Source organism: Impatiens glandulifera, chromosome 9, assembly GCF_907164915.1.
Source record: "Impatiens glandulifera chromosome 9, dImpGla2.1, whole genome shotgun sequence".
Taxonomy (NCBI): domain Eukaryota; kingdom Viridiplantae; phylum Streptophyta; class Magnoliopsida; order Ericales; family Balsaminaceae; genus Impatiens; species Impatiens glandulifera.
Genome location: NC_061870.1, coordinates 36,887,285 through 36,910,603, shown reverse-complemented (window position 1 = coordinate 36,910,603; position 23,319 = coordinate 36,887,285). Strand labels below are relative to the sequence as shown.

The following is a 23,319-nucleotide window of genomic DNA, read 5'->3' as shown; positions in this document are numbered from 1 at the left end:
AGTAAGTAAGAGAATCATCTTTATCTTTCTTATCCCTTTTCTTTTATAAATGTCATTTTGGTCCTTCAACTTGTTCTTTCCCTATACAAGACCCTGTATATATGTGGGTAGAAGTTTGACACTTGGATGGATGGGATGAATGACGATCCTCTGTGTCATTTCACGATCACCCAAACCAAATCCATACAATCAATACCCATTTACTACCTATTACTCTATCTTTCAATATCTCTCATGCTGATCTCTTAGAGAGAAGAAACCAGAAACTAAAATAGAGAAATGCCCATCTTTGCAGCCACAGCAACAGGCTGGGCTTCAGGAATTGCTTTTCTCTCGCCACACCATTCTTCTTCTTGCGACGGTGCTTCTTCCCAGCAGCAGCAGCAGCCTTTCCCTTCAATTACTGCATTTACCATTACCAATTCATTCAATTCGCTACACTTCTCCTCTTCTGTCAGATACCCTCTTCACGTCGCCAAGGTATCTGTCTCCGGCGATGCCAAAACAGAAGATATCGACGGAGTTGAGTCCGTCCTAGTTCCCAGAGACCAACCTTCTCTATCGGACGATGATTTCAGGAAAGCACGGGTGAGAAACTCTTTTCCCTTCATTTTTCTCGTATAGAGTTGCATATGCTGCGCAAGAACAGAACCCATCATTGATTTAAGATATTTAAGTAGAACCCTAACACCTCATTCCTAAAAGAAGTAGAGGTCTGCTGACTGGAAGGCAGCAAAGGCTTACAATGAGAAGTCATTCATTTACGAAGGCAAGGTTGAAAGTGTTAATGGAGGAGGTTTACTGGTTCGCTTTTATTCTCTAGTTGGTTTTCTTCCTTATCCATTATTGAGCCCCTCTCATTCCTGCAAAGGTACATTGACTGACACTGCCTCCTTGTTCTACTCGAAAAACGTTCAATCTCTGAATAGTCATAGTATTTTCTTACAGATACTAAAAAACCCATCAAAGAGGTAGCAACAGCTCTGATTGGTTCCACAATTTCAGTGAAGGTATGTATGTCTAATGTCTCCATTGTGTACCACCTTAAAATACTAGTGTGAAGCAAGATTTGATAGAACTGTAAGTGAGATATATTTAGATAATCCAAGTGGAGGAGGAGAAGAGGAAATTGATATTATCAGAGAAGGAAGCATCATGGGCAAAATTCTCTAAGCAAATAAAAGTTGGAGATGTTTTTGATGCAAGGGTGGGGTATGTTGAGGATTACGGTGCATTTGTTCATCTGCGTTTTCCAGATGGTATCACTACCACCCATCTTTCTCTTTTTGATCTTCTTCCTTCCTAAGAAGATAGTTCTTCTTGACTAACAAATTCATTTTTTTTCTATAAAAAAATTACAGGTTATTACCATGTTACTGGACTTGTACATATCTCAGAGGTGTCATGGGATTTGGTTCAGGATGTGAGAGATGTATTAAGTGCAGGTGATCAAATCAGGGTTAAAGTCATTAAACTAGATAGGTTGGTTGGTTTAGTTCTTTGAGTCTCTCTCGTTAATATGATTGCAATGCCTGTAGCCTTGATTTTATTGCTTAAACTTCATTAATGGCAGGGTAAGATCGAGAGTTATACTATCGATCAGGCAATTGGAGGAAGACCCTCTTCTAGAAACTCTAGACAAAGTCATTCCTCAGGTGTGTGTCTGTGTGTTTCTAGAATCAAACTCTTGTCTTCCTCTCTAATTGAATGAATGAACTGATGCAGGACAATTCGCTAAATTCTGAAACCGAGAGTCGAGGAGAATCATATGTAGACATCGAACCTCTTCCTGGCCTGGAGACAATACTGGAAGAGCTACTAAAGGAAGAAGGGTATTTAACTATTTATTGATAAATCTTTAGTGGAAATGGTTTAACCTCCAATCCATTTTTTGTTCTTTATTATTCAGGATCGTTGATTTAAAGATTAGCCGACAAGGATTTGAGAAACGGGTAGTTTCACAAGATCTACAGCTCTGGCTTTCAAATGTAAGTAGTAATTTACATACTAGAATTTGAAAGGAAACACAATGATAATAATCTGAATTGAATTTAACAGGCGCCAATCACTGGGAAACAGTTCACTCTCCTTGCTAGAGCCGGGAGACAGGTAGGTGTTAGCTAGCACTTGATCCTGAGTCTGATTTCTGATTTCTAATATATGGGTTCGATCATTCAGGTGCAGGAAATACAATTGACAACTTCGCTTGATCAGGAGGGAATTAAAGCTGCATTGCAGAGGGTTTTAGAAAGGGTGCCATGAATCTATTGGGTTTTTTGCATATCTTTGTTTGAGCTCATACATACCCCCACAACTCCAAATGGCAATTACCATTCTATTTTATATTAATATTGTTCTTCTTGTCCCTCCTTCTTAACATTTTTAGATACAAGCCATCATCATCAACATCAAATTAAAAGATAAAAAAAAGAATACACCAAGCAAAGAAGAAAGCACACAAAAGATAAAGTAGCTAGAAATGAGTTAAGAAACAAACCATTATGGTGCATGCATCTTCAATCAATCAATCAATCTTGCTACTAACTAGGGTTTTGTTTGGGGAATGATGGAATCATCATCATCAGAAGCAGCTTCAACAATGGGTGTGGGTGCAGATGGTGGTGGTGGTGGGTATTTGATGGCATTCAATTTGAGCTTACGAAGAGCAGCTTTTCCAAGATCTACACCACACATATCAGAAAGCCTGACAAGGTAAAGTAATACATCAGAAAGCTCCTCCCCCAAATGTATTTTGTCAGCCTCATCCCAATCTGCTAACCCTTTTGCCACCTCCCCTTTCCATTGAAATATCTCCGACAACTCTCCCACTTCTCCTATCTTCAAACAAACAAACAAAATTCACAAGATATTAATGGTCTTCTTCTTCTTCTTCAAGATCTCGAACAAACCTAATGAATGGATCATACTTACCATAGCAAGGAGGAGATTTCTAGGGCTATGATACTGATCCCAATTCCTTTCCAACGCAAAATTCGCCATTTTCTTCCTCAAATCTTCTAGAGTAACCGCCGCCGCCGCCGTCTTTTCTCTCTCCGAACCCTCTGCCATCTTTCTCTCTCACTCTCTCTCTCGGAGTGCCCTTATCACAAAATGTGACTGCGCAGGAGCCCTGTAACAGAGGTTTTATCGGCCGTACATCACCTTTGATATATTAATACATGCCTAAAATTTATTTATTTACTAATTGTGTCTTTTTTTTATTTAATAATTTTACATGTCTTAAAACAATTTATATATAGTTTACAAACAATTGGGTTTATTATTATATTTAAAAAGTAAACAGTACCAATGAAAATTTTATTATAACAAATAAGTGTAAATATATAGTAAACTTATTTATATATAAAGGTTTATCGCACACAGTATATACATTGAGTACACCATAATGTATATACATACCGTTTTATTATAATAACATACAAGATTATTATTATTATTATTATCATTATTATTAGATAAACACAATTAATTAAGCAGCAGCAGGAGGAGGTAGCCATGGTTGTTCCAGGTTTAAACAAAAGCCCTAGGAACACTCCCAACCGGTTTGCAATCGGTCTCCCTGAGCACAGTCTTGAGCCCTTTCCCAGCCGCATTAGCCAGCGGATGCAGTCCATGGTCCGGCCCCTTCATATCCACACGCTTAACTCTCTCATCTTCAAACGAAACACCATACCGATTCTCCACCTCGGTCGCAAGATTCCGATAAAGCTGACCGTCCCTAGTCAGAGCCATCATAATCTGAGGTATACCCAGCGGAAGAACATCTCCTTTCTCAACCTGCCAAAAATGGATTGTCTTACCATAAGTCTTCGCCACCTTCTCAAGGTCCATGTGCTGCACCGCCGCCGGCATACCCGGCATGAACAGAACGCCGCTCTTAACCTCGTACGCGTGGCTATGCCACATGGGCTTTTCCTCGTCGGGGAGAGTCATGAATATGTTTTCCGTTACTATGTATTCAACTCCGATTAACTTTGAATCTGCGTCGGGTCCGTCGTAGATTAAACACTGACGCATCTCCTCGTTTAGGTGACCGCAATAGTGATGCGCCTCCACTTGCCGAGTCATGTCATCGGCGTAAAAGTGAAATCTATATGATTAATTAATATATGTAAGAAATTTAATTAATGAACACAAATTGATGAATGGATGAATGAATTACGCGCAGAGGTGTTGATGGATATTTTTGAGGGGAGCAAAGTTTTGGATGGTGGCGGTTGCCTTCTCTAGGAGGTAAGTTCCTGTCTGAGTATGTTCGCCGGGAACGTCTATCTTCTCCGACGAGCTGTGCATTGCCATAGCTGAAGCCTGAATTGATTAATTTACAACTGAAATGAATAATCTGGATTGATTGATTGCTTGCTTGCTTGAATGATCTGAATATGTTCAGACAGACTTTAGAGGAGATGTTATGTGGACGTGGCAAGTAAGGAGGACACCTGGCTTATGAGTTCTATCACACGTGGTGTGCTTTTATTAACACGTGTCTTTACAGGTGGCAAACACCCAACTTGTGCCTTTTTAATGTTTTCTTTTTAAATACTAAAGTATTTTCATTTATTAAATATATATAGTTTAAAATGTAGGAATAATATTGTTATTTTGAATAGTATTGTTATTTTGTTTAAATATTAAAAATGATAAAAATGGTTTAATCATAACGACAAAACATTAAATGAAAAAAATAATATATTATCGAGCTCGTAAATTTTCGAGAAAATTATTAACTCTTCGATGAATTTTATCGGCTTTCTGGAACGATTATCAAAAAACGTCATAATAATAGCACGGTGAATGATACGCATTATACGATTACGATCATTGAAAATACCATAATTTTTTCAATCAGATAGTCCATCAAAAATAATTTGAATGGTAATTCAAATATGCAATTTTGTCATACAAGCCGAATCAATCCAAACTTTTTAGCAATTATTTAAAATATTGGACATCACCTAATGAATTACCATAATATTAAAAAAAAATAAAAAATCTAGATACTAATACCCCATAATGAGTTACTGATTCAACATATTTATAACATATACGACTAACCATAATACAACATTTTTTCATGTGTATATTATAGAATTTCACCGTAAATAACGTTTCATTCAAAAAAAACGAGATTTTAGATGAAAACTTTGATTCTCAAAATTTTTCTCAACAAATTATATGAAATCATTTTAACGAACAAACTGTAACAATGTCCTACATTAACTTATTAATACATTGTCAACGTACATTTTGCTTAGACGGGACATTTGTTTGCATTATACCAAAATAAAATTTATTATGGGACGAACTCCTCCTGTCTATCTAATTTGGTCAGGGAAATTAATAACATTTTATTGAAAATGAAATAAAATAAAACAAACTAATAAAAATAATTATAAAACAATAAAGTCAAGGATAAGTCTTCACATCAGACTCACATTGCCCTTGTTTCAGATTTATTTGAAATGAATAACATTGTTATTGAAAATGAAATAAAATAAAAACAAACCAATAAAAGCAATTATAAAACAATAAAGTCAAGGATAAGTCTTCACATCATCACATGGCCCTTGTTTCAGATTTATTTATTTTAATCTAGAAAGAGAGAAATGAGCGGTTAGAAATATTTCTTTTAAAAATAAAATAAAAATATTAATATATAATAATATATTTTAATTAATAAATTGAATATCAAAATATTTCATCTTAAATTTTTTTTTTTTTAAAACAAGAAAATTCTAGTAATTTGAGAATTAAATCAGAATTTTAAAAAATATATATATAATATAATATACCCTTTAAATGAACAAAGACAAGAATACTTCTCATATATATATATATATATTCATTCTTTTATTCGGTCTTAGGTCTTACTTCTTCATTGACTCTAATTAAATATTGTTCACGTGAGTCATTTAATGATTTAATAATAATATATATATATATATATATATATATATATATATATATATATATATATATATATATATATATTAGAGACATAGTGAAAAACGTAAAAAACACTCATTAGACATTTAAGGAAAGACGGGAAGGTTCATAGAAGAAAGTTATTACTTATAAGAAAAAAAGAATTATAATAGTTATCTAACAAATAAACTATGTGATTATATAAAATAAAATAAAAATACATGAATATTTAACTAATAATAAAACTGATAATTTGTATTAAATAAACATGATTATATTATATTATTATACGTAAAATGTGTAAATTTGTCAAGATTTATTTGAAAAAACGAAATAGAAAAACGGCTTCTTCTTCTTCTCGAGAAGGAGAAGAGTCTACTAGACTAATCATCATTATTTTCTTCTTGTTCCTTGATTGATGGCCTCCAAAACAACAGTTCAAATTCACTGCACTGTGAAAATGGTCCTTGTACGAATTCAAATTTCGTACACAATACAAGTTATTTGATGATAATGTTTTGTTGATGTTTGAGGGAGGAAGAAGAAGAAGAAGATATGTATCTTCCTTTCTTCAATTACTCTTTCACCAGTCCACCACCGAAAAAGCAGAGGATCAAGAAATGTGTTTAGTCAAATCTCTTCTATTTCAAGTTAACAATAATAATATTAAAGTCTTCTTACATCCGCGTTGAACTAGATAGATGCGACCTTCCTTTCCTTTCCTTTCCTTTCCTTTCAAAACCACTGACTGTACCATTGCTTCTTCTTCTTCTTCCCATCCTGACCCGCTACTTAATCCGACTTGAGAGTTAGTTCTGTCTTTGTCTCTGGGCCGATCGGATGGAAAACTCAATTCACGTGGCAGCTATAGAGGCGCTTGGATATGGGTTTGATCTCACCTCTGACTTCCGTCTCAAGTTCGCTAAGAGTTGCCCTCACGGTGGGAGGTTAGTGGAGCTAGATGAAACCACTAACAAACGGGACATTGTCATTCCAGGCTCTGCCCTCTCTATTCCTGACGTACCAGAGGCTATAGGTTGTGATAAAGGAGACCGGGTCCGCTTTAAGTCAGATGTTCTTGAGTTTAATCAGGTGAAAGCAAAAAGAAGCAAGCTTTATAGAACATTCCTCGATTTTCTTTTTAATGTCATTTGATTGCAGATGTCTAGGTTATTTAACCAGAAATCTTCTCTACAAGGTAAAGTCCCATCTGGGTACCTCAATTCTCTGTTTGATCTCACTGGTTCCTGGCTCAACGACAGAGAAGACACCAAGTTTCTTGCTTTCGATGGTTACTTTATATCTCTCTGCTATTTACATCTCAAAGAATCTCCACTTATACTCAGAGAGAATGTTAAGAAAGCAGTTCCATCTTATTGGGATCCATTATCATTATCCAGGTCAATATTTCATTTTGAAAGTGGTTCAGTTATATATCTATATTATATATGAATGATAAGAATAGTATTTGTTTGTAGATTCATCGAGACATATGGAACACACATAATTGTGGGAATGACTGTTGGAGGTCAAGATTTAGTTTGTGTTAAGCAGAGAGCAAGTTCATCAATCCCACCTAGTGAACTAAGAGGTTATTTGGAGGATATTGGAGATTGTTTATTTTCAGATGGAGAAAACCCTTCTTTACTAGATATAAGATCAAGAGATGGGAGGCACAAGGTACTTACTTTTGATAGTTTTGGTTTTTTGACCTGTTAGGGACAGTTTTTTTATTATCATTCATCAATACTCAGGTTCCTGAAGTGGTGAAACGGGTGTTGCAGCCCCAGTCGATGCGATTTAGTAATGTTACTGAAACTTCAAGCAAGGATGTAAGTGCGATTGATCACACACTTGCTGGGATTTTGTTGAAAAGTTCATCTTTTTGTGAATTTGAACAGGGACTCACTATTATTTGTTCGAGAAGGGGAGGGAATGTGTTGTCAAAGAGCCACTCCGCGTGGCTTCAGACAGTTTCAGGTAATCCAGAGGCGATTTGCTTTAAATTTGTTCCCATTACTTCTCTTCTAACCGGGATCCCAGGAAGTGGCTATCTCAGTCATGCCATCAACTTATATCTACGTTGTAAGTTCTTTTTTTATGTTTCTGGATACATTAAGGCTTGTTTAATGAATCCAAATATAACCCAGATTCTCATATCATCATCAATTAAATCAGATAAGCCAAGCCGAGAAGATTTGCAGTGCTTTTTGGAATTCCAGGTTCCTCAGCAATGGGCACCGACGTTCTGTGAGCTCCCTCTTAGACACGAAAGAAGGAATACAACCCGTGCCTCTCTACAATTTAGTTTCATGGGTCCCAAGATTCTTGTCAGCTCTAGTCAGGTCTTTTTGCTAGCACTTTCTATTAATATAGTCATCAAGGAGACACCCCTGATCGTCTGAATTGTTTCCCACACAGGTTTGCAGTGAGAAGAAACCGGTTTTAGGATTGCGGTTGTTTCTAGAAGGGAAAAAAAGCAATGGGTTGGGGATACACTTACAGCATCTATCTAGCATGCCAAATATAATGACTTGCCGATCATCATTCGATCCATCATCAACAACCCGTAAACCATGTCAATGGCGAGGCTCCAACGACTACGAGTCGAGTCCAAAGTTTCTGGAACCAGTTAATTGGAAGAGATACTCTAAGGTATGCTCCACTGTAGTGAAACACGACCCGAAATGGATTCAAGAGACTAGCGGGGTTTTTATAGTGACCGGCGCCCAACTCGTTTGCAGTAAATCTATACTGCACCTCCGGCTGCTATTCACACACATCCCCAACTGTTCTATTAGGAAAACTGAATGGGTCAGTGCACCTCCAGCAGATTCTCGCAAAGCCAACATTCTATCGAATCTCAGCACCACTTTCACGTTTTTGACTGCTAATATTACAGATGCTCCTCCAAAACAGCATAAATTAGAATCTCTAAATTCTGGTGTATACTCTTCAGGTCCTCCTGTACCTGTCCGTTCTAAGAAGTTTCTAAAGTATGTTGAGACAGCCGAAGTGGTTCGAGGCCCACATGACACACCAGGGCATTGGCTAGTGACGGCTGCTAAACTGGTTTCTGAGAATGGTAAAATCGGATTGCATGTGAAGTTTGCTTTACTGGAATATTGAGCCAGTTTATCTCATTTTCTTCTTGGTCATGTTTGTTTTGGCCTAAATAAATGCATAAATATATATATGTATATTTTATTTCCCTTGAGTTTGGTAAAAGCCAGAGTGCCAGCCAGACCAGGATTTATGTGTGTACAGAAAAATAGCTAAAAGAAATAAGTCCATTTGGAATTTTGCATTTCAAAACACAGCTTGTTTGATTGTGTGAGTTATTTGAAAAATATTTAGGATGCTTGAAGAATAAAAAACTGGAGTCCTATAATCTTTTACAAGACAACCACTCCTAAATAATAATATTAGAATCATAACACTACATAAAAGTGAAGGAACAACATTCAACTAACAATCAAAACAGAATGAGTTTCAGGTTAAACATATGTTTCAATCTCGGGCTGTTTTCTGTAGTAGTAAACGACAGTTTGTTTGTTTGTTTGTTCTAAGTAGAGAGTAATCTGAAAACATAGACAAACACGACTGAACCAGCAAAATTATCATCATATCCCTATCCTCTATCTTCTATATATATCCCATCCATCTTCAATGACAAACATTATGGCACAGACTATTGCATACAAGTATGGATTATCTATGCAGTACCCAACCCAACAAAAGAAGTGCATAATGATACAACCAAAAAAAAAGAATCAGATGTACAAAAAGATAGAAAAAAAAACACTGGCTTCAAGCTAGATAGATTGATACTCCGCACAAAATGAACTCCCTGCAAAAGGAAAATACTACTGATTCTACTGCATACTTTGTTGAGGAAGCTATAAACATTTTTCAATAATCATAGGCACATTACCTCAATTTAGGGGGAAGAATCTCTGAATTTAACAATTGAATGTGTCATTTGGAATTGGATAGTGCCAAGTGAATTCATTGGAAGATATATATTCCCACGATGCTACTTGCAAAATATTTATTGAGCAGCTTCAGCACCAAATCTCTTTACCAGAAACTCATCAAGTTGCCCCCAATTTGGGGTATTAGAATTGCTCAGATCACCACAAGGCAAGGATCTAATACATCCAAGGATATGCTGAATATCGGTGTACAGCCTATTTGACAGGTAATAATAATACAACATTGTGAGCAAAAAGCCTTAATGCGTAAGTCCAAAGGAAACTAAAGACTTGCACCTTTTTTCTGCTTGAGGAGTATTGAATTCTAGGTTGGAGAATGCATCTGAAATCTGAGAATGGAAGATCTGAACTACTTGCCTGAAATAGCAAAAGAAAAATTTTCATCCTAAATCTATTATTTGACAATAACATATATTTTACCAATAGTAGTAAAAAAAACAAAAAAATATAACAATAATTCTTGTTTACAGTTTCTATTAATAAAGCCACTGGTATATTTTTCTACTCCACTGGTATATTTTTCTACTTATTTTTTTCTAGCTGACCTCACCGCTAAGTCTCTCCAGTCTCCAATATAATCAAGGTATTCTTAGTGAGAATCGAACTTCATACCCCAGTCTCTTAGGACAAGATTCTTACCTCTTGAGCTACCCTGGTTGGCTGGGGACCTAGAACATATATTTTACTAAAGAAAAGGATTTTATGATTTATTAGGATACGAGAATGAGGGGAATGGCTGTCAAGATACTGTCATGATCTAGGCCTTGTTTGCTGAAGACTTATTTGGATTTTATGATTTATTAGGATACGAGAATGAGGGGAATGGCTGTCAAGATACTGTCATGATCTAGGCCTTGTTTGATGAAGACTTATTTGGATTTTATCCAAATAACCCCTTATCCCACCATCATTCAAATTACCCTTGCTTTATTTTTTTTATAAGATTTTAAATATTAAATACAAACATATTTTAGTCATTTAACCCAAATAATCTACTTTTTCATCAAACAATATTTTTATTTTTTTAAAAAGAACATCAAACAAGCTCCTAGTGTACATGAAATACAAAATCATGGAATTGATACCCTAAATCATGAACCTATTTGGATTCACCCAAAACTGATGTTGAATATTGATGAATGTTTTAGTTTGAAGTTGGGAAACAATTATTGTGGATGATTCTAATATGTAAATGAGTTTTCACTTGGAATAGAAAAATGAGCAACAACTATGGATGCTTCCAGATACGACCAACAAAGCATTTCCTAAGCTATTAACATGATAAACTGTGACCTGAAAATTGCTTGAACATCTACTTCATGTAGATACCGGGACAAAACACGCTGAAGAAAGCCAACTTCCTGTGAATAATCAAGTCGGAACAAATTGTCAATAAAACAACAGATAAGGTTCACATTTTCATTGTAATATTTCACTTAGCAAGATATCCTTTTCAATCACTTTTCCCACTAAAGACTCAGTTGAAGAGTTTAATTTATATTGCTCCACCATGATCTAAGGATGAATCGATAGGTTTAGAAATTGATAGTCAGCCTCAAACACATAAAATATTGATAAGCTAGTAATATTTTCTATTTTATTTTGTTTTAAAAAAACACTAAAATAGCAATATAAAGCCCTAAAGGAAAAATAGTAATATCAAATTTCCAGAGGCCAGGATAGCTTGGTAAGTCCATTTTATAAAGGCTCTCATTAGTGATGGGAGCGTTCACTAAAAGTAGCAATCTGTGGTATATGTCGGCACAAAAGCATACTGAAAAAATAGGATAACATTGAAGAATTTAGTGAATGAGTATGAATAATATCTCCAATACTGTATAATAATGAATGTTGAAACTTTCCACCTTTGTCAGGGACCGAGCAAATTGACTCGGTTGTGCATCGGTATCCTCCGGCCTATTCCAACCTTCAACGATTTGAGACAAACCACGAAGATGTGCCAACAATCTTTCTCTCATTATTTGGACCAGTTTTGTGTGTATCTCATCTCTGTGAACTTTATAATCCTACGAGCCAAAAAGCATATGTGAACTAGGATTAGCCCCAAAAGAAGAGAAAATTTTGAATTGGGTGGAGGATGCTTATTTGGATATTGTTCATCCTTCTAGGTTAGCAGTATGAATTATTTTTCCAGTAAGAAGTATTAGGTAACTGGCAAAAGGAAAGCTATGGCTAATGCTCTATGGACTGAACTACCAACAAGCTACCACATCACTACTACCATGACTGTTACAGGAAAAAAACTAATAAGTGTAGTCCAAATCAAACACTCGTAACCTCTCAATTAGTAAATATCAAAATTTCTTCCATTTTCCTGTTCATACAAAATATCTTGGTCACCTCAATACAAATTTTAAAAACAAGTTTTAACATAGTTGATTTGTAAGTGACTATAATTAGATATATGTTCATAAATACTCAACTATTTAATTGTTTAGCTTTCTTTGCACATTTAGCATGAAGACTTATTATTTTATTTTTTGAGACCAGGATTTATTCCCTGAGAAGGCTAGCAGAGTATCCCACCACCATGAACCCCCACCCACTTCAATCAATGTGCTTTCATCAAGACTTATTAGTTTAATTCATGCAAACACAGATTTAGTGAAAAAAAGATAAGAAAATGAAAAATATAATATCTATATAAATTAGTTAGGTCATACTTATGTTACCTGTGCTACACGATCAATCTCTGATAGCAACATAGCCTTCCGTGTCTCAGGTACTTTCATTAGAAGAACTCTCCTGATTTCTTGGTTTCCATATAGAAGAAATTGTCATCATATTGCCATGTAGAACAATGCAGCAACAGGAAAATAATGCAAGGGTTTGTTCGATCTTGGGTTATTTGGATAAGTAGCAGGTTAGTTTTTAAAATAACCTTGTTTGGTGTAGGTTATTGTAAATTGGGTTATTTGGGTCAAAGACATTAGGGTACAAATATAATGATATTTTTTTTTTCAAGAAATAGAGGCTGATTTGGTTAATGATTTGAATGACATGATTGATGATGGGATACTGAGATTAATCTCAATTAACCCAGATCGAATAAGGCTCAAGTGATATTTTTGCCTGAATATGTCATGAAGGTTGCCCTAGAATTTTAACTTTGATTCAACAGTAAGGCATCAGACAATACCAAAATTTAAGGTATTATATCCCTATCAAAAAAAGCAACCCCTTTCAAAGAGCCCATGCATTTTGAGATGCTCTTACATTGGAAAAAGGACATGCTTATTAGAGGAAGACTACATGACTATGCAGGGAATATATTACTTCAGAGGCAACACCTACCAGGAATAACAGCATGTGCAAAGCTGATGGCCTGACTTGCAAGTGCCAAGTGCTTAGAATTAATAGATTTCAGACCAGACACCTGCAGTTCATATCCAATAACTGCGCAAGTCACGAAAACATAGAAATGACATAGTAGGCAATTTAGGCAGATCAATTCAAAGACAAAAGGTCTCAGCTCAAGAAACCCAAACATTTCACGTTCCACTGCAGATCTTATGGATATTGAATATAGAAATTCTTAGATATGTTAATCAAATCATATCACCTATTTTATACATATTTCAGTAATGCCATGTGATTTACTAAATATTAGCATATGGATGCTTGTGTTATTGCAAAAACTGAATGGAATGCTTAGACACAAAAGGGTAAATGGAGATTGTATATTCACAATACAGGTTTCAAAGAAGTACCTGCATGGCACCAGCACCAAGAACAAGCTGACAAGTCCTCGTATTAAAAAATTTTAAGATTTCAACAGCCCGGTGAATAACTTCTGAAGATAGTGCTGGCAAGTAGTTGTTCATGTCAATATATTCTGACAATGTCTTCAGCAAAATCAAGACACTGAAGAAAATATGTTAAAAATATTATGAGATTTTATTAATATTTCAGAGAATTACAAGCCCAAAATTCAGAAGAAAGCAATTAAGATATGGCAAGTAGGTGAATTCCTGAATATCAATAATAAGAAGATATTGATAAGTAGGTGAGGTGGAAGTGTAGCAGATTATACAAGAATACTAACCAGTTTACCAAGTGATAACCAAGACCTTTGAATTGAAGGGTCTTCCCTTGTTCCACAATATTACTGCTCTTTTGAGGCAAAGAAATACCGACATTGGTTCTGATCTCCCCAGAAGTAGTCCTGGAAGGTGGAGATTGCACATGTGGATTTCCATCTGAAGAGACTGTTATAGACTCTGCTTGGTCACTGTGCTGATCAGAACTTAATGAGCCAGAGTCACTTCTGAGAGGGGCACCATTTTCTGTGACCACCTCTCCATTACTTGTTGTAAAATTATCTTCAGCATCATCGGTATGCTCAATGTCTTCTGAAGAAAGCAGTGAGCTTGCAAGCACCTGAAACTCGTGAGGAATTCCCTCTACTTCCGTCCATTTTTCCTGATCGAGCACTGCCCTTATTTTTGACATCTAATTTAAACAATAATAGATGTTAGTTAAATAGTGACATGAATACATGATAGAACACCACTAAACAAGCTATTGAAATGCTAAGGACTAGACACTAACCTTAGATTCATGCTGATAGTCAACGAAAGCCTTTGCCTGTGACTGTAGCGTCCCTCGAATGCTGTAACCCAACCTTCCACCAATCTGTTTATGTTACGATATATTAGTACTATAATCACAAAAATGTGTAAGATGATTTCACAAATGTTTTTTTAACTTTTATCAGGAGAAATGATTTAGTGAAGTAAGAACATAAATTATGTGATCTAAACATAGATTGGAAAGAGAAGAATTTGATGGTCTTACCTTCTCAGTCATAGTAATAAATTCCTGGGTGATGTTGTAAAGGCTTATGAATTCAAGTAACCTCAACTTTGGATGAACAGTTGCACGGACGCCAAGAAGCTTGGCCCATCTCCCATGAGCAGCATCACAGGCTGCAAACACTGCTTCAGTGTTTTCCCGCAGTACATCAGCTCTGACAAGGAATAATCATCAACAACACTAAGAGTTAGCCACACTTAGAAGATTCTTGGTGGATCGAATAATTATATACAAGATATTGACCAAAACATCTTGTACACTGTTATTCAGATTTTCAAAAGAATATCCAGCAGATAAACAAGAAGGCAATTCCCAGAACTACTGTCCAGGACCCATCTTACATTAGAGAAAAACATTGCATATCTTGGATGCAGTTAATATCTTGAACAAACTTCTGTTGTTTCACAAAATGATCACTACTTGAAATTACCTTGTGCTAACATTTGAAGTCACAGCACCTCTTGCTGTGAAGCTTCCGTATAAAGAGAAATAACTTAAAGCATTAATTTTTTAAATTATGCCTTATGAACAGTTGCATTGTGTATTGAATTGGGGAAAATTCATATTGCAAAGATAGTGGAACACAGATAGACATTTCCATCACTATTATTAAGCTACATGTTGCTATTTAGACACAAAGGGGAAAATGCCACCTGAAATTTTTCGACATGGTGGATGAACCAGTTTGGTGGCTGGTCCTTCCCTGCAGTGAAGACACATTAGTTGCATTATTTTGGGAAGACCTTAGCTGCAACGAACTATCTCGACCAGCAGTATCTTCCGAAGCTGCTACTGCCCCAACAGCAATTGCAGCAGCAATGGTGTCAGCCGCATAATGACCATCAAGGTTACCCATAATCCATTCTATGGATCTCTTCACTTCAGCAGCCCGAATCAAGTGTATCTGCAATGAATAGGAAAAAAATACAGCTTGAGATTGCTTCATGCTGAAGGACATAATACAGGATTCAATGCTAAAGAAATGTTTTATAACAAATGAAAAAAAATGTACATGCAAATCTCAAATTTGTAAATCTTAACTCATACATTCTTGATTCACTAAAGGAGTGAATAACTGAATGATGACTAAAGTGACAAAAATACATGGGTATGTACGTAATATTAAATGAAACCTTGTCATACCAAAATGTAATATAGAAAAGTTCCCGTGTATCCTAAAAACTAAACATTTTGTCTTCAAATTTGAGAGAAGAAAAGCAATTGTTATTTTTTTTTAAAACATAATTGTTTTTCAGCTCACGTGTTAGGCGTTTAAGCACAATGATAAAAAATCATTTACAGAAAACAATCAAAATTGAGATTTACCTCCACAATAGAGAAAATGGCCCCCAAGAGAACAACAAAGCTATCAGATGACATACTTTTCAGCTTGCTTGCTAGGGATAAGCCTCCACCTGAGGTGCAAGTAGATATACTTGAACAATATGCTTGAAAAGTCATGTTGATAAAAGGGGAAAACAGATCAAACATAACCTAAATTTACAGGACAAGCTCACAAAGATCCAGGTCAGGAAATGAGTAGTTGATTGCATATGAATGATATAGAAAAGCACTTTAAGATTCAACTTACCATCTCCATCTCCTACTCGATCTCCAGCTATTACATCATGATCAAAATGCCGGGAAAGAAGAAAAGGAAGAAGTTCTGCAACAGCTTTCTTAATGGAAGTTTTCATATCAGCTGTCAGTGTATCACGATATATTCTCAATACATGGGGTAGTCTCGCCTGAAATTAACCAACATACGGATAGAATTCACAAATTTATATCATAAACACCTTAATTCTTCAAGCTAGAGGAACTAAAGGTGGTCACACTAACAGGAGACAAACAATTCAGCATGATTACAAACCCGGGTTCGATTCCCGGCTAGTGCAATTCACTTTTTCTCGAAAAGAAAAAAATCAGCGTGATAAGAATTTGAAATAGGTTGAAAGAACACAAACACTTGTATTTCCTTAATGGAGAGGTTATTTGGAGAAGTAAAACTATATAGTTCAACTAAAGAGAAAAAAATACGCAAGCAAGAGTGGACATATCAGGAAAATAATAGGGACCAGGAAAGGACAAAGTGAGCTACAGGGAAAAAAACATGTAACAATAACAATATGCTTTACATGATCTTTTTACCATTACAGAAAGAAAAAAATAGAAATAATTTATTTTTGGTCAGTCTTAAAATTGGGATGCATGATAAAGCTGTCAAAAGCCTTCCATCAAAAACACCTTTTTCATGATTAGTTGCATCTGATTCATCAACTTATACATGTACTGGAAGCTCATATAGTTATGACCCCCTACTACTAAGATCACACATAAACATACCGTTCTTAGCAATCCAATTATAAGAGGAAGAAGGCGGTCATTGAAGTTGGATAATTCTTCTTCATCCAGCACAACCTGTCACGTGTCAATTCAAGTAAGGTTATTTTACATTTGAAGAGAAAGCTTGCTCCTATTAATAAAAATAGTAAATATGAGAATGGTTCAAATAAAAAATATATATATATATAACAGTAGAATTCTAGAGATGCTGCTAGTAAAAACTATCTTATTATGGAACTCATCTCACATAATGCCTTCATGCCTATCAACAAAATAACAGGTAAAACATAATTAATGGCTAGTAAGTTGCTTGATTTCAAATTCCAACATATGGGGGTGGGTTTTGCATTTCTTTTCAGGTGACTGACTCAGTAATATAGGGTTTAGAAAAGGATCTTAAAAGTTCACATTCTATCCTCATTTGTTTCACTTAATAATACACCACATTCGTAACTGATAAGTTTTTATTCATAACAGAAAAGTACAAACTTGCTGTCTGCTTGTAGAATACTTTCAAAGAAACATTTATCGGTTCTTCTTAAAGTTCCGAGGAATTCTTTCAGGACTAAGTTATCTAAAAAGAATTAGTTATGTTCCGTTCATACAACTCATAAAATTATTCTTCACAGTTTATTGATCAGGTATCTTAAGTAATCAATGTTGTTTAAAAGCAAAAAATATCATACCATCAGATAAGTAAGTTTGGGATTCCGAAAAAGAAAATAAAAGAAATACATGTATCTAATTATATCTTCCTTACTCCATGTTTTTCGTTTGAAGGTAGGCTTGCCCTTGCTTTTGATAGTATGAGAGCATCCTTATTCCCAGAATCAGTTATAGCTGTACGCATAAATTCTGCTGAAAGAATACTACAGAATGAATTTGATAAGTCATGCTGCACACTTTATGGTAAAAGAAGCAACTGGATGAATTTGGAACACAAGCTCGGTGTATAAAAGATGTAGATGCAGCTTTTTTTCGCATTAAGTGTAAATTATGTGTTAGGAATGCTATTACCATGTAGCATGACAAACAAGGGAATGAGACAGACAAATGAAGCAACACAAAACCTACACATTTCTTCTTGAGGGTAGTAATTTTCTTCACTGACTAAGAGTCATCAAAGCATATTTCAAGCAAAAGTCCAGTAGAAGACCTTTCAGTAGAAACTAATGTGAACACTTCAGTAGATCAGCAATACCAAAAGTCAGAGGACTGTTGCATAACCCAATTCTTGGTCTTAGTAATTGGAGACTTGAATTCCTAGGAGGTTAATAGTTTACGTCATACCTTATAAAAGATATCCTTTGCAGCCAAAACATACAACCTCAAACAAGTTGATTAGTTGATTTGATACAAGTACAAAATCAAGTATGTTAAAGATTCAAATAGAAAATTCAACTATTTTTGTTAACTTAATACCATGTCACAAGGAGGATTTAGATGATAAACTTCAACTAAATATGCTAACTTGTGTACTTTGGATTGTCTCATCAATATTTGACTTCTAAACTGAATTTGGAAATTGTATGGATAACAGGTTGTAGATCCATGTGGAATAGTGCTCATAAAGAAAATCTGGGCACGTGAACATCAAAATATTAGGATATAAAACCAAAAGGAAGGGGGAGAATGAAAAGGCCTTTCAAACATACACAACAAAAATAATCACGGGGAACATCCGAAGTCCACACAAGTGTAAAACCAAGAAGACGGTAACACAACTAGAATTCACTTATAACAAGTGTTGATTATGGAATAAAATTTAAGACCCAAGTCAAATTGCAGCCATGTTTCCTACCATTACCCCCTCCCCAAAGATCATTGAGGCACATACCCCAAGAACAAAAATTGATAAAAGGATAAGATAAATACTTCTCAATTATGAATGCTTAACCTGGTAGACGGAGAAAGGTAAAGATATGATAATAAGATAAATAATATCAACATTCAGTGAATTAGCTTACGTGTTTATGGAATCTATTGCAGTTGCTAAATGATCTCGAAGGTGACGAAAACAATGTAGGCCAGTCAGTTCGTCACTATCCTGGAAATCAAATGAGGATTATAATATTGAATCCAGTGTTGACTAAAAGAACATATCATGATAATCATAACAAAAAAGAGAGAAATAAAATAAAGTATGTAATCACCCAACATTTTTAAGAATGTACACACATAAGTTATTGAACCATCTGCACTTCAGTGAGTTACTGCTTTTTATATTTTTTTATTAACATTCAATACTTAGTTAGGGACATTTAGTTATCGACAAGGTTTTATAAATGTCTATTTCTCGTAATTGTCTAGTATTGGAATCCTATGCTGATTCATTGTAATATTATGTCTATTTACGAACACTGCGTATTCATGTGAAAAAATTGTTCAGCCTATCTCATAATAGCATAAACTTCTAAGTCATTTGGTAACTACTGCAACCAGACAAGGTGAACAAGCATCCAAACCTTGGAATCTTCCCCTTTATCCCTGTTTTCTAAGTCTCGTGCTAATATTTCCTTATCCAGCAAATCCGCTTCCTATAAAATAGGGAGTGGTATATTTCCTTCACCACCTTACAAAGGCCCAAGAATGTGTTTGGTGCCGCTTGCCTAAGGAGTTTTTGTAGACCATGGACCAATCTTTCAGCTGTTAAAGTAAGCAGAATCCAGATCTCATTATTCAATGATTTTGCACCCCATGGGAAATGCAACCTGGCCAAAGCAACCATGTTGCTGTACATTTCTCACTTCAATTCCAACCCAGCCTACATATAAAAAAAATCTAAATTCAACTAATTCTTCAAAAATCCTTCATTAGTATAACCCGAGTCCTAATTCCATAAAGGACTGCTTCTTAATCCTCTGTCCATCTAATTTCCAGCTGAAATCTTGTGCTATATCTCACCTCCCAATCCTCTTCACCTGCCTATGATTGTACCCCTCCAGTACACTAATGAAAACAACAGCAATCATAATAAAAGTTTATGTTGACAAAAACAATAGAAATACTACTGAGTGAACCTTTTGGCTAAGACAAGTGTAGAAATACTACTGAATGAAATATAAAATATAGAGGCCTTAGGTCAAAAGGTATAAAACCAAATTAAGAACATATCAAGAGTGTTATAATATTTTAACTGATATTACTTTAGATCTTCTTGTCAACAAGGAAAATAACAAAAGAAAAAACCAATGTATGGATTCTTCCTACTAGCCTCCATTAACGTATTGTGGCACATGCAATGATAGTTGAGGAGTGAACTAATACCTTACGCAAACAAGAAAATTAAAAGTCGGAAACAAAAATAATAGGACGGTAAGTGATGAATATATACCACCAACTGCTTCAAATCATCAGTGACATCCAAAGCTCCAGCACAGTCTGCAGATCCAACAAGCTGCATTTAAATAAAAAAGAATGTTGGATTATAAATACATGAGCAAAGATTACAGTTGTGGAAAGCGAAGTCTAGACATGGAGTGATGTTGAGGATCAGAAAGAGATTAAAGATGGTAAAACCAAGCACGAGAGAAAAATGCTAAGATCAAGTTCCTATATAAATGATGATAGTAAGGTTCCTTCAGCTTGCAAGAAAATTAAGGATTTCAAAAGAAAAGGTAAGAATTTGAAAGGTTGTATTATTTCCAATGAGAATTATGAGCCTAATGTTGGGGGAGTGATTGACTCCTTTCAGTCGAGGTGGTTTTGATGAGTTTGTTGGCTTGAAGAGAGTGGTTTCTTTGGGTTTGTACAAACGAGAACTTCTTTGAATGACGAAAAATGCCAAGTTGGCTTGGATTTTTTCAACTATCTTCAAATTTGGTCTCGTTTCATAATTATTGTACTTTTTCTAACTTCAATCTATCAAAAAATATAAGTAAATTAGAAGTCTGCTTCTATTAATTAAAATTTTAACATTTCAAACAATAAACAGAAACTACATGAGCAAAGAGAAGTCATTCAATATAATTTTCTTTCGCAAATTTAAGGGAATTGTAGTAAATCTCCAAAATTCCTCTGATCTAAACAAAATATTGACCTCAATCCATATTCAATATAAATACTTCAAATCCAGGAAAATTGTGTTTCTTTCTTTTCTATATTTGATTCCCGTACTTTTTCATCATATGCAATGAGTTGATCTGAAACTTTGGAGACTTTTATATGAGAAAATTATGGGGTAAGGTTTTGAAAACCCACCTAAATTTGTTTTCCATACAAATTGATGGTAGTGAGGGAAATAGTAGTTTGATAAGTTCTCTACATAGTTTTTCAACAGCATGTCCTACTTTGATTGGTTTAACTATCAGCAAGCTAGAAACTAGTTAAACAAGCAATAAAACTGCTTATTCTTAAATAACGCACATGGCAAATGAACTGAAAATAACAAGGTTCTAGGTAAACGCTGTCGTAAGGAGTTACCAGTTTCAGGGTTGAAAGAGCTTGATTGACATACAATATGACCCTCAGTTTCTGTTGCAAAGACACGTAGTTATTTCTAGTGGTATTGTGATCCTGGATTCGACGTGCTGAAACCACCAAATCTGCATCCAAGAGCCTTATTGTCTCCTTTAGTTCCCTAATACGAGTGCAACCTTCTACAATCTTTGTATTTAGATCTTGCAATTGCCCCTGTGCCTCAAAAAAGGAATTAGACCTCAAAGCGATCTCCTTCACCAAGTGCAACTCAACCACATCCAGATGTTGGGACAGCTTTTCCTGCAACACCGCATTCTCTGATACAGTAGAGAATGGACAAGCAGCTCGAAATGTGGCTCCGTCCTCCAATGCAAAGTCCTCCTTGAAATACAATGCCGGGACTTCCCTCAAACAAGCAACCAGAGCTTCACCAGGACCTCCACTGGCATCAAAATCAAGGAACTCTTTACTCCTGTGTTCCTGAATATCTGCGAATCGACTGTGAGGTTCAGAAATGGAGGCCAAATATTGCTGGAAATGAATTCGGGTCAGTTCAGATCCAGGCTTATTTGCTGATCCAGCGAGAGGAGCAAATTCAGGGACGGCAACAGCAGACGAAGAAGAAAACCATCCAACCCATGAAGTATCTGAACCATAGACGCCAGACTTCCCACCGTGAGGATTATTAAGAATTGAAGCTAAGCTTTGGCTAGTAGCAGTAACATCGGAGATCGATTTGGACGGCAGTGATTCAGTTCGGCCTATGCCGGATGCTTTCTGAGTAGTATTGTTGTTGTTGTTGTTATAATGATCCGCAAACCTTCCCGATTGGGAAGGCGGAGAATCCATGCTCAAGTTGATCCGTGAATCATTAAAGTAGAAACCCTCAGAATGAATTGGTTGAAAGCTCCGAATTCCAATTGATTGTTGTGATTAAACCCTGATGGAATTCGAAGAGAGAATTATTCCCCCATCAAAATGTAGGCAGGCAGATGCGTGCGTCTGATTAGATTGGATTAGATTAGATCGAGAAGAAGAAGAAGTAGTAGATTTGAAGCTGATATGGGTTTTACTTACCTAGAAATGAGATTAAATAAAAGGTGATGAGATTGATGTTTATGAAATGGGAGATCGCGGAGGGTGTCTTCTCCGTGGTGTAGCTGACTGACACCTCTGTTATTGTGCGAGTCGGTCTCCTTTGCAGCTTCTTAACTTTCTTTGAGACTCAATCAATCAATCAATCAATGAATCTCTTTCTTTAAGTCGTCCAAGTCTGTTCAATGGACCGACTACACTCTGCCCGGTTTATTCACCCCCCTCCCTCTCTTTACTTCCCTTTTTTTTTTATACAAAAATTAAGATTGTAAGGAATCGTCAAAACGGAATTCAAATCAGTTTAAACCGAACAACAATATTAAGCATAAATTTCTATTGTTTTCGGTTAATCGAGTTACTCAATTTGGCTCTTCGAGTTTTTATTTTTTTTAAACAAATTTAAAAACCTAATTGAATATTGAAATTCAAATTTGATTTATTTAAATTTAATCTTATATTATTAAGATTTATGCGAAAGATTTAACATATCTTATTCCATGATCTATCAACAAATATAAAGTTAGGATTTAAAAGAAATAGTAGAGAGCAAGAAAAAAAATAATAATTTATATTTTTGTTAGTCGGAATTAATAACTCAATCGATGTATATATATAAATTTATGAAACATCATTCAAGTTTATTTGAATTCAATCATATATTATTAAGATTTATGTAGAATAT

General features: G+C 35.3%; 5 protein-coding genes across 7 annotated transcripts; 2 read left to right on the top strand and 3 right to left on the bottom strand.

Annotated features, from left to right (window-relative positions):
* Window positions 1-218: 218 nt before the first annotated feature.
* On the top strand, window positions 219-2,369 carry LOC124915660 (30S ribosomal protein S1). The gene is made up of 10 exons (XM_047456421.1): window positions 219-588; window positions 712-871; window positions 949-1,010; window positions 1,100-1,259; window positions 1,362-1,482; window positions 1,574-1,655; window positions 1,726-1,832; window positions 1,910-1,988; window positions 2,059-2,109; window positions 2,179-2,369. The coding sequence occupies exons 1-10, from the start codon at window positions 280-282 to the stop codon at window positions 2,260-2,262; spliced, it is 1,215 nt and encodes a 404-aa protein (XP_047312377.1). The 5' UTR covers window positions 219-279; the 3' UTR covers window positions 2,263-2,369.
* A 25-nt stretch (window positions 2,370-2,394) lies between these two features.
* On the bottom strand, window positions 2,395-3,137 carry LOC124915665 (dCTP pyrophosphatase 1-like). Its single transcript, XM_047456425.1, has 2 exons — window positions 2,932-3,137; window positions 2,395-2,838 (listed from the first exon to the last, which is right to left on the bottom strand). The coding sequence occupies exons 1-2, from the start codon at window positions 3,067-3,069 to the stop codon at window positions 2,545-2,547; spliced, it is 432 nt and encodes a 143-aa protein (XP_047312381.1). The 5' UTR covers window positions 3,070-3,137; the 3' UTR covers window positions 2,395-2,544.
* A 363-nt stretch (window positions 3,138-3,500) lies between these two features.
* On the bottom strand, window positions 3,501-4,330 carry LOC124915545 (oil body-associated protein 1A-like). The gene is made up of 2 exons (XM_047456284.1): window positions 4,184-4,330; window positions 3,501-4,111 (listed from the first exon to the last, which is right to left on the bottom strand). Exons 1-2 carry the CDS (start codon window positions 4,318-4,320, stop codon window positions 3,532-3,534), a joined length of 717 nt encoding a protein of 238 aa, XP_047312240.1. The 5' UTR covers window positions 4,321-4,330; the 3' UTR covers window positions 3,501-3,531.
* Window positions 4,331-6,459: 2,129 nt separating this feature from the next.
* LOC124915366 (MACPF domain-containing protein At4g24290-like) lies at window positions 6,460-9,278 on the top strand. Its single transcript, XM_047456070.1, has 7 exons — window positions 6,460-7,038; window positions 7,108-7,346; window positions 7,425-7,626; window positions 7,701-7,778; window positions 7,848-8,031; window positions 8,125-8,291; window positions 8,368-9,278. The coding sequence occupies exons 1-7, from the start codon at window positions 6,787-6,789 to the stop codon at window positions 9,073-9,075; spliced, it is 1,830 nt and encodes a 609-aa protein (XP_047312026.1). The 5' UTR covers window positions 6,460-6,786; the 3' UTR covers window positions 9,076-9,278.
* A 272-nt stretch (window positions 9,279-9,550) lies between these two features.
* On the bottom strand, window positions 9,551-22,830 carry LOC124914024 (vacuolar protein sorting-associated protein 54, chloroplastic-like). Of its 3 annotated transcripts, none has more exons than XM_047454481.1 (20): window positions 22,620-22,826; window positions 21,546-22,544; window positions 20,458-20,520; window positions 19,091-19,170; window positions 17,884-17,992; window positions 17,124-17,198; window positions 16,369-16,525; window positions 16,104-16,192; window positions 15,431-15,681; window positions 14,760-14,931; window positions 14,514-14,597; window positions 14,008-14,414; window positions 13,673-13,826; window positions 13,257-13,338; window positions 12,635-12,714; window positions 11,807-11,968; window positions 11,235-11,302; window positions 10,218-10,298; window positions 9,881-10,136; window positions 9,551-9,796 (listed from the first exon to the last, which is right to left on the bottom strand). In XM_047454481.1, exons 2-19 carry the CDS (start codon window positions 22,389-22,391, stop codon window positions 9,998-10,000), a joined length of 3,099 nt encoding a protein of 1,032 aa, XP_047310437.1. In that variant the 5' UTR covers window positions 22,392-22,544; window positions 22,620-22,826; the 3' UTR covers window positions 9,551-9,796; window positions 9,881-9,997. The 3 variants fall into 3 exon arrangements, with proteins under 3 accessions (XP_047310437.1, XP_047310438.1, XP_047310439.1); XM_047454482.1 differs by having other exon boundaries at window positions 21,546-22,482; XM_047454483.1 differs by lacking the exons at window positions 9,551-9,796; window positions 9,881-10,136; window positions 10,218-10,298; window positions 11,235-11,302; window positions 11,807-11,968 and having other exon boundaries at window positions 13,257-13,358; window positions 22,620-22,830.
* Window positions 22,831-23,319: the final 489 nt, after the last annotated feature.

What these genes read in the sequence shown, in the direction of transcription:
- LOC124915660 (XM_047456421.1), top strand. Translation starts at nt 280, where the DNA reads ATGCCCATCTTTGCAGCCACAGCAACAGGCTGGGCTTCAGGAATTGCT. An exon ending in ATGATTTCAGGAAAGCACGG is followed by an intron (nt 589 to 711) that starts GTGAGAAACTCT and finishes TAAAAGAAGTAG; the next exon opens with AGGTCTGCTGACTGGAAGGC. An exon ending in TTGCTAGAGCCGGGAGACAG is followed by an intron (nt 2,110 to 2,178) that starts GTAGGTGTTAGC and finishes TCGATCATTCAG; the next exon opens with GTGCAGGAAATACAATTGAC.
- LOC124915665 (XM_047456425.1), bottom strand. Translation starts at nt 3,069, where the DNA reads ATGGCAGAGGGTTCGGAGAGAGAAAAGACGGCGGCGGCGGCGGTTACT. An exon ending in GAAATCTCCTCCTTGCTATG is followed by an intron (nt 2,839 to 2,931) that starts GTAAGTATGATC and finishes GTTTGTTTGAAG; the next exon opens with ATAGGAGAAGTGGGAGAGTT.
- LOC124915545 (XM_047456284.1), bottom strand. Translation starts at nt 4,320, where the DNA reads ATGGCAATGCACAGCTCGTCGGAGAAGATAGACGTTCCCGGCGAACAT. An exon ending in ATCCATCAACACCTCTGCGC is followed by an intron (nt 4,112 to 4,183) that starts GTAATTCATTCA and finishes TTAATCATATAG; the next exon opens with ATTTCACTTTTACGCCGATG.
- LOC124915366 (XM_047456070.1), top strand. Translation starts at nt 6,787, where the DNA reads ATGGAAAACTCAATTCACGTGGCAGCTATAGAGGCGCTTGGATATGGG. An exon ending in ATGTTCTTGAGTTTAATCAG is followed by an intron (nt 7,039 to 7,107) that starts GTGAAAGCAAAA and finishes ATTTGATTGCAG; the next exon opens with ATGTCTAGGTTATTTAACCA. An exon ending in CTGAAACTTCAAGCAAGGAT is followed by an intron (nt 7,779 to 7,847) that starts GTAAGTGCGATT and finishes GAATTTGAACAG; the next exon opens with GGACTCACTATTATTTGTTC.
- LOC124914024 (XM_047454481.1), bottom strand. Translation starts at nt 22,391, where the DNA reads ATGGATTCTCCGCCTTCCCAATCGGGAAGGTTTGCGGATCATTATAAC. An exon ending in TTGGTGCTGGTGCCATGCAG is followed by an intron (nt 13,339 to 13,672) that starts GTACTTCTTTGA and finishes TATGAACTGCAG; the next exon opens with GTGTCTGGTCTGAAATCTAT. An exon ending in ACTCCTCAAGCAGAAAAAAG is followed by an intron (nt 10,137 to 10,217) that starts GTGCAAGTCTTT and finishes CCTGTCAAATAG; the next exon opens with GCTGTACACCGATATTCAGC.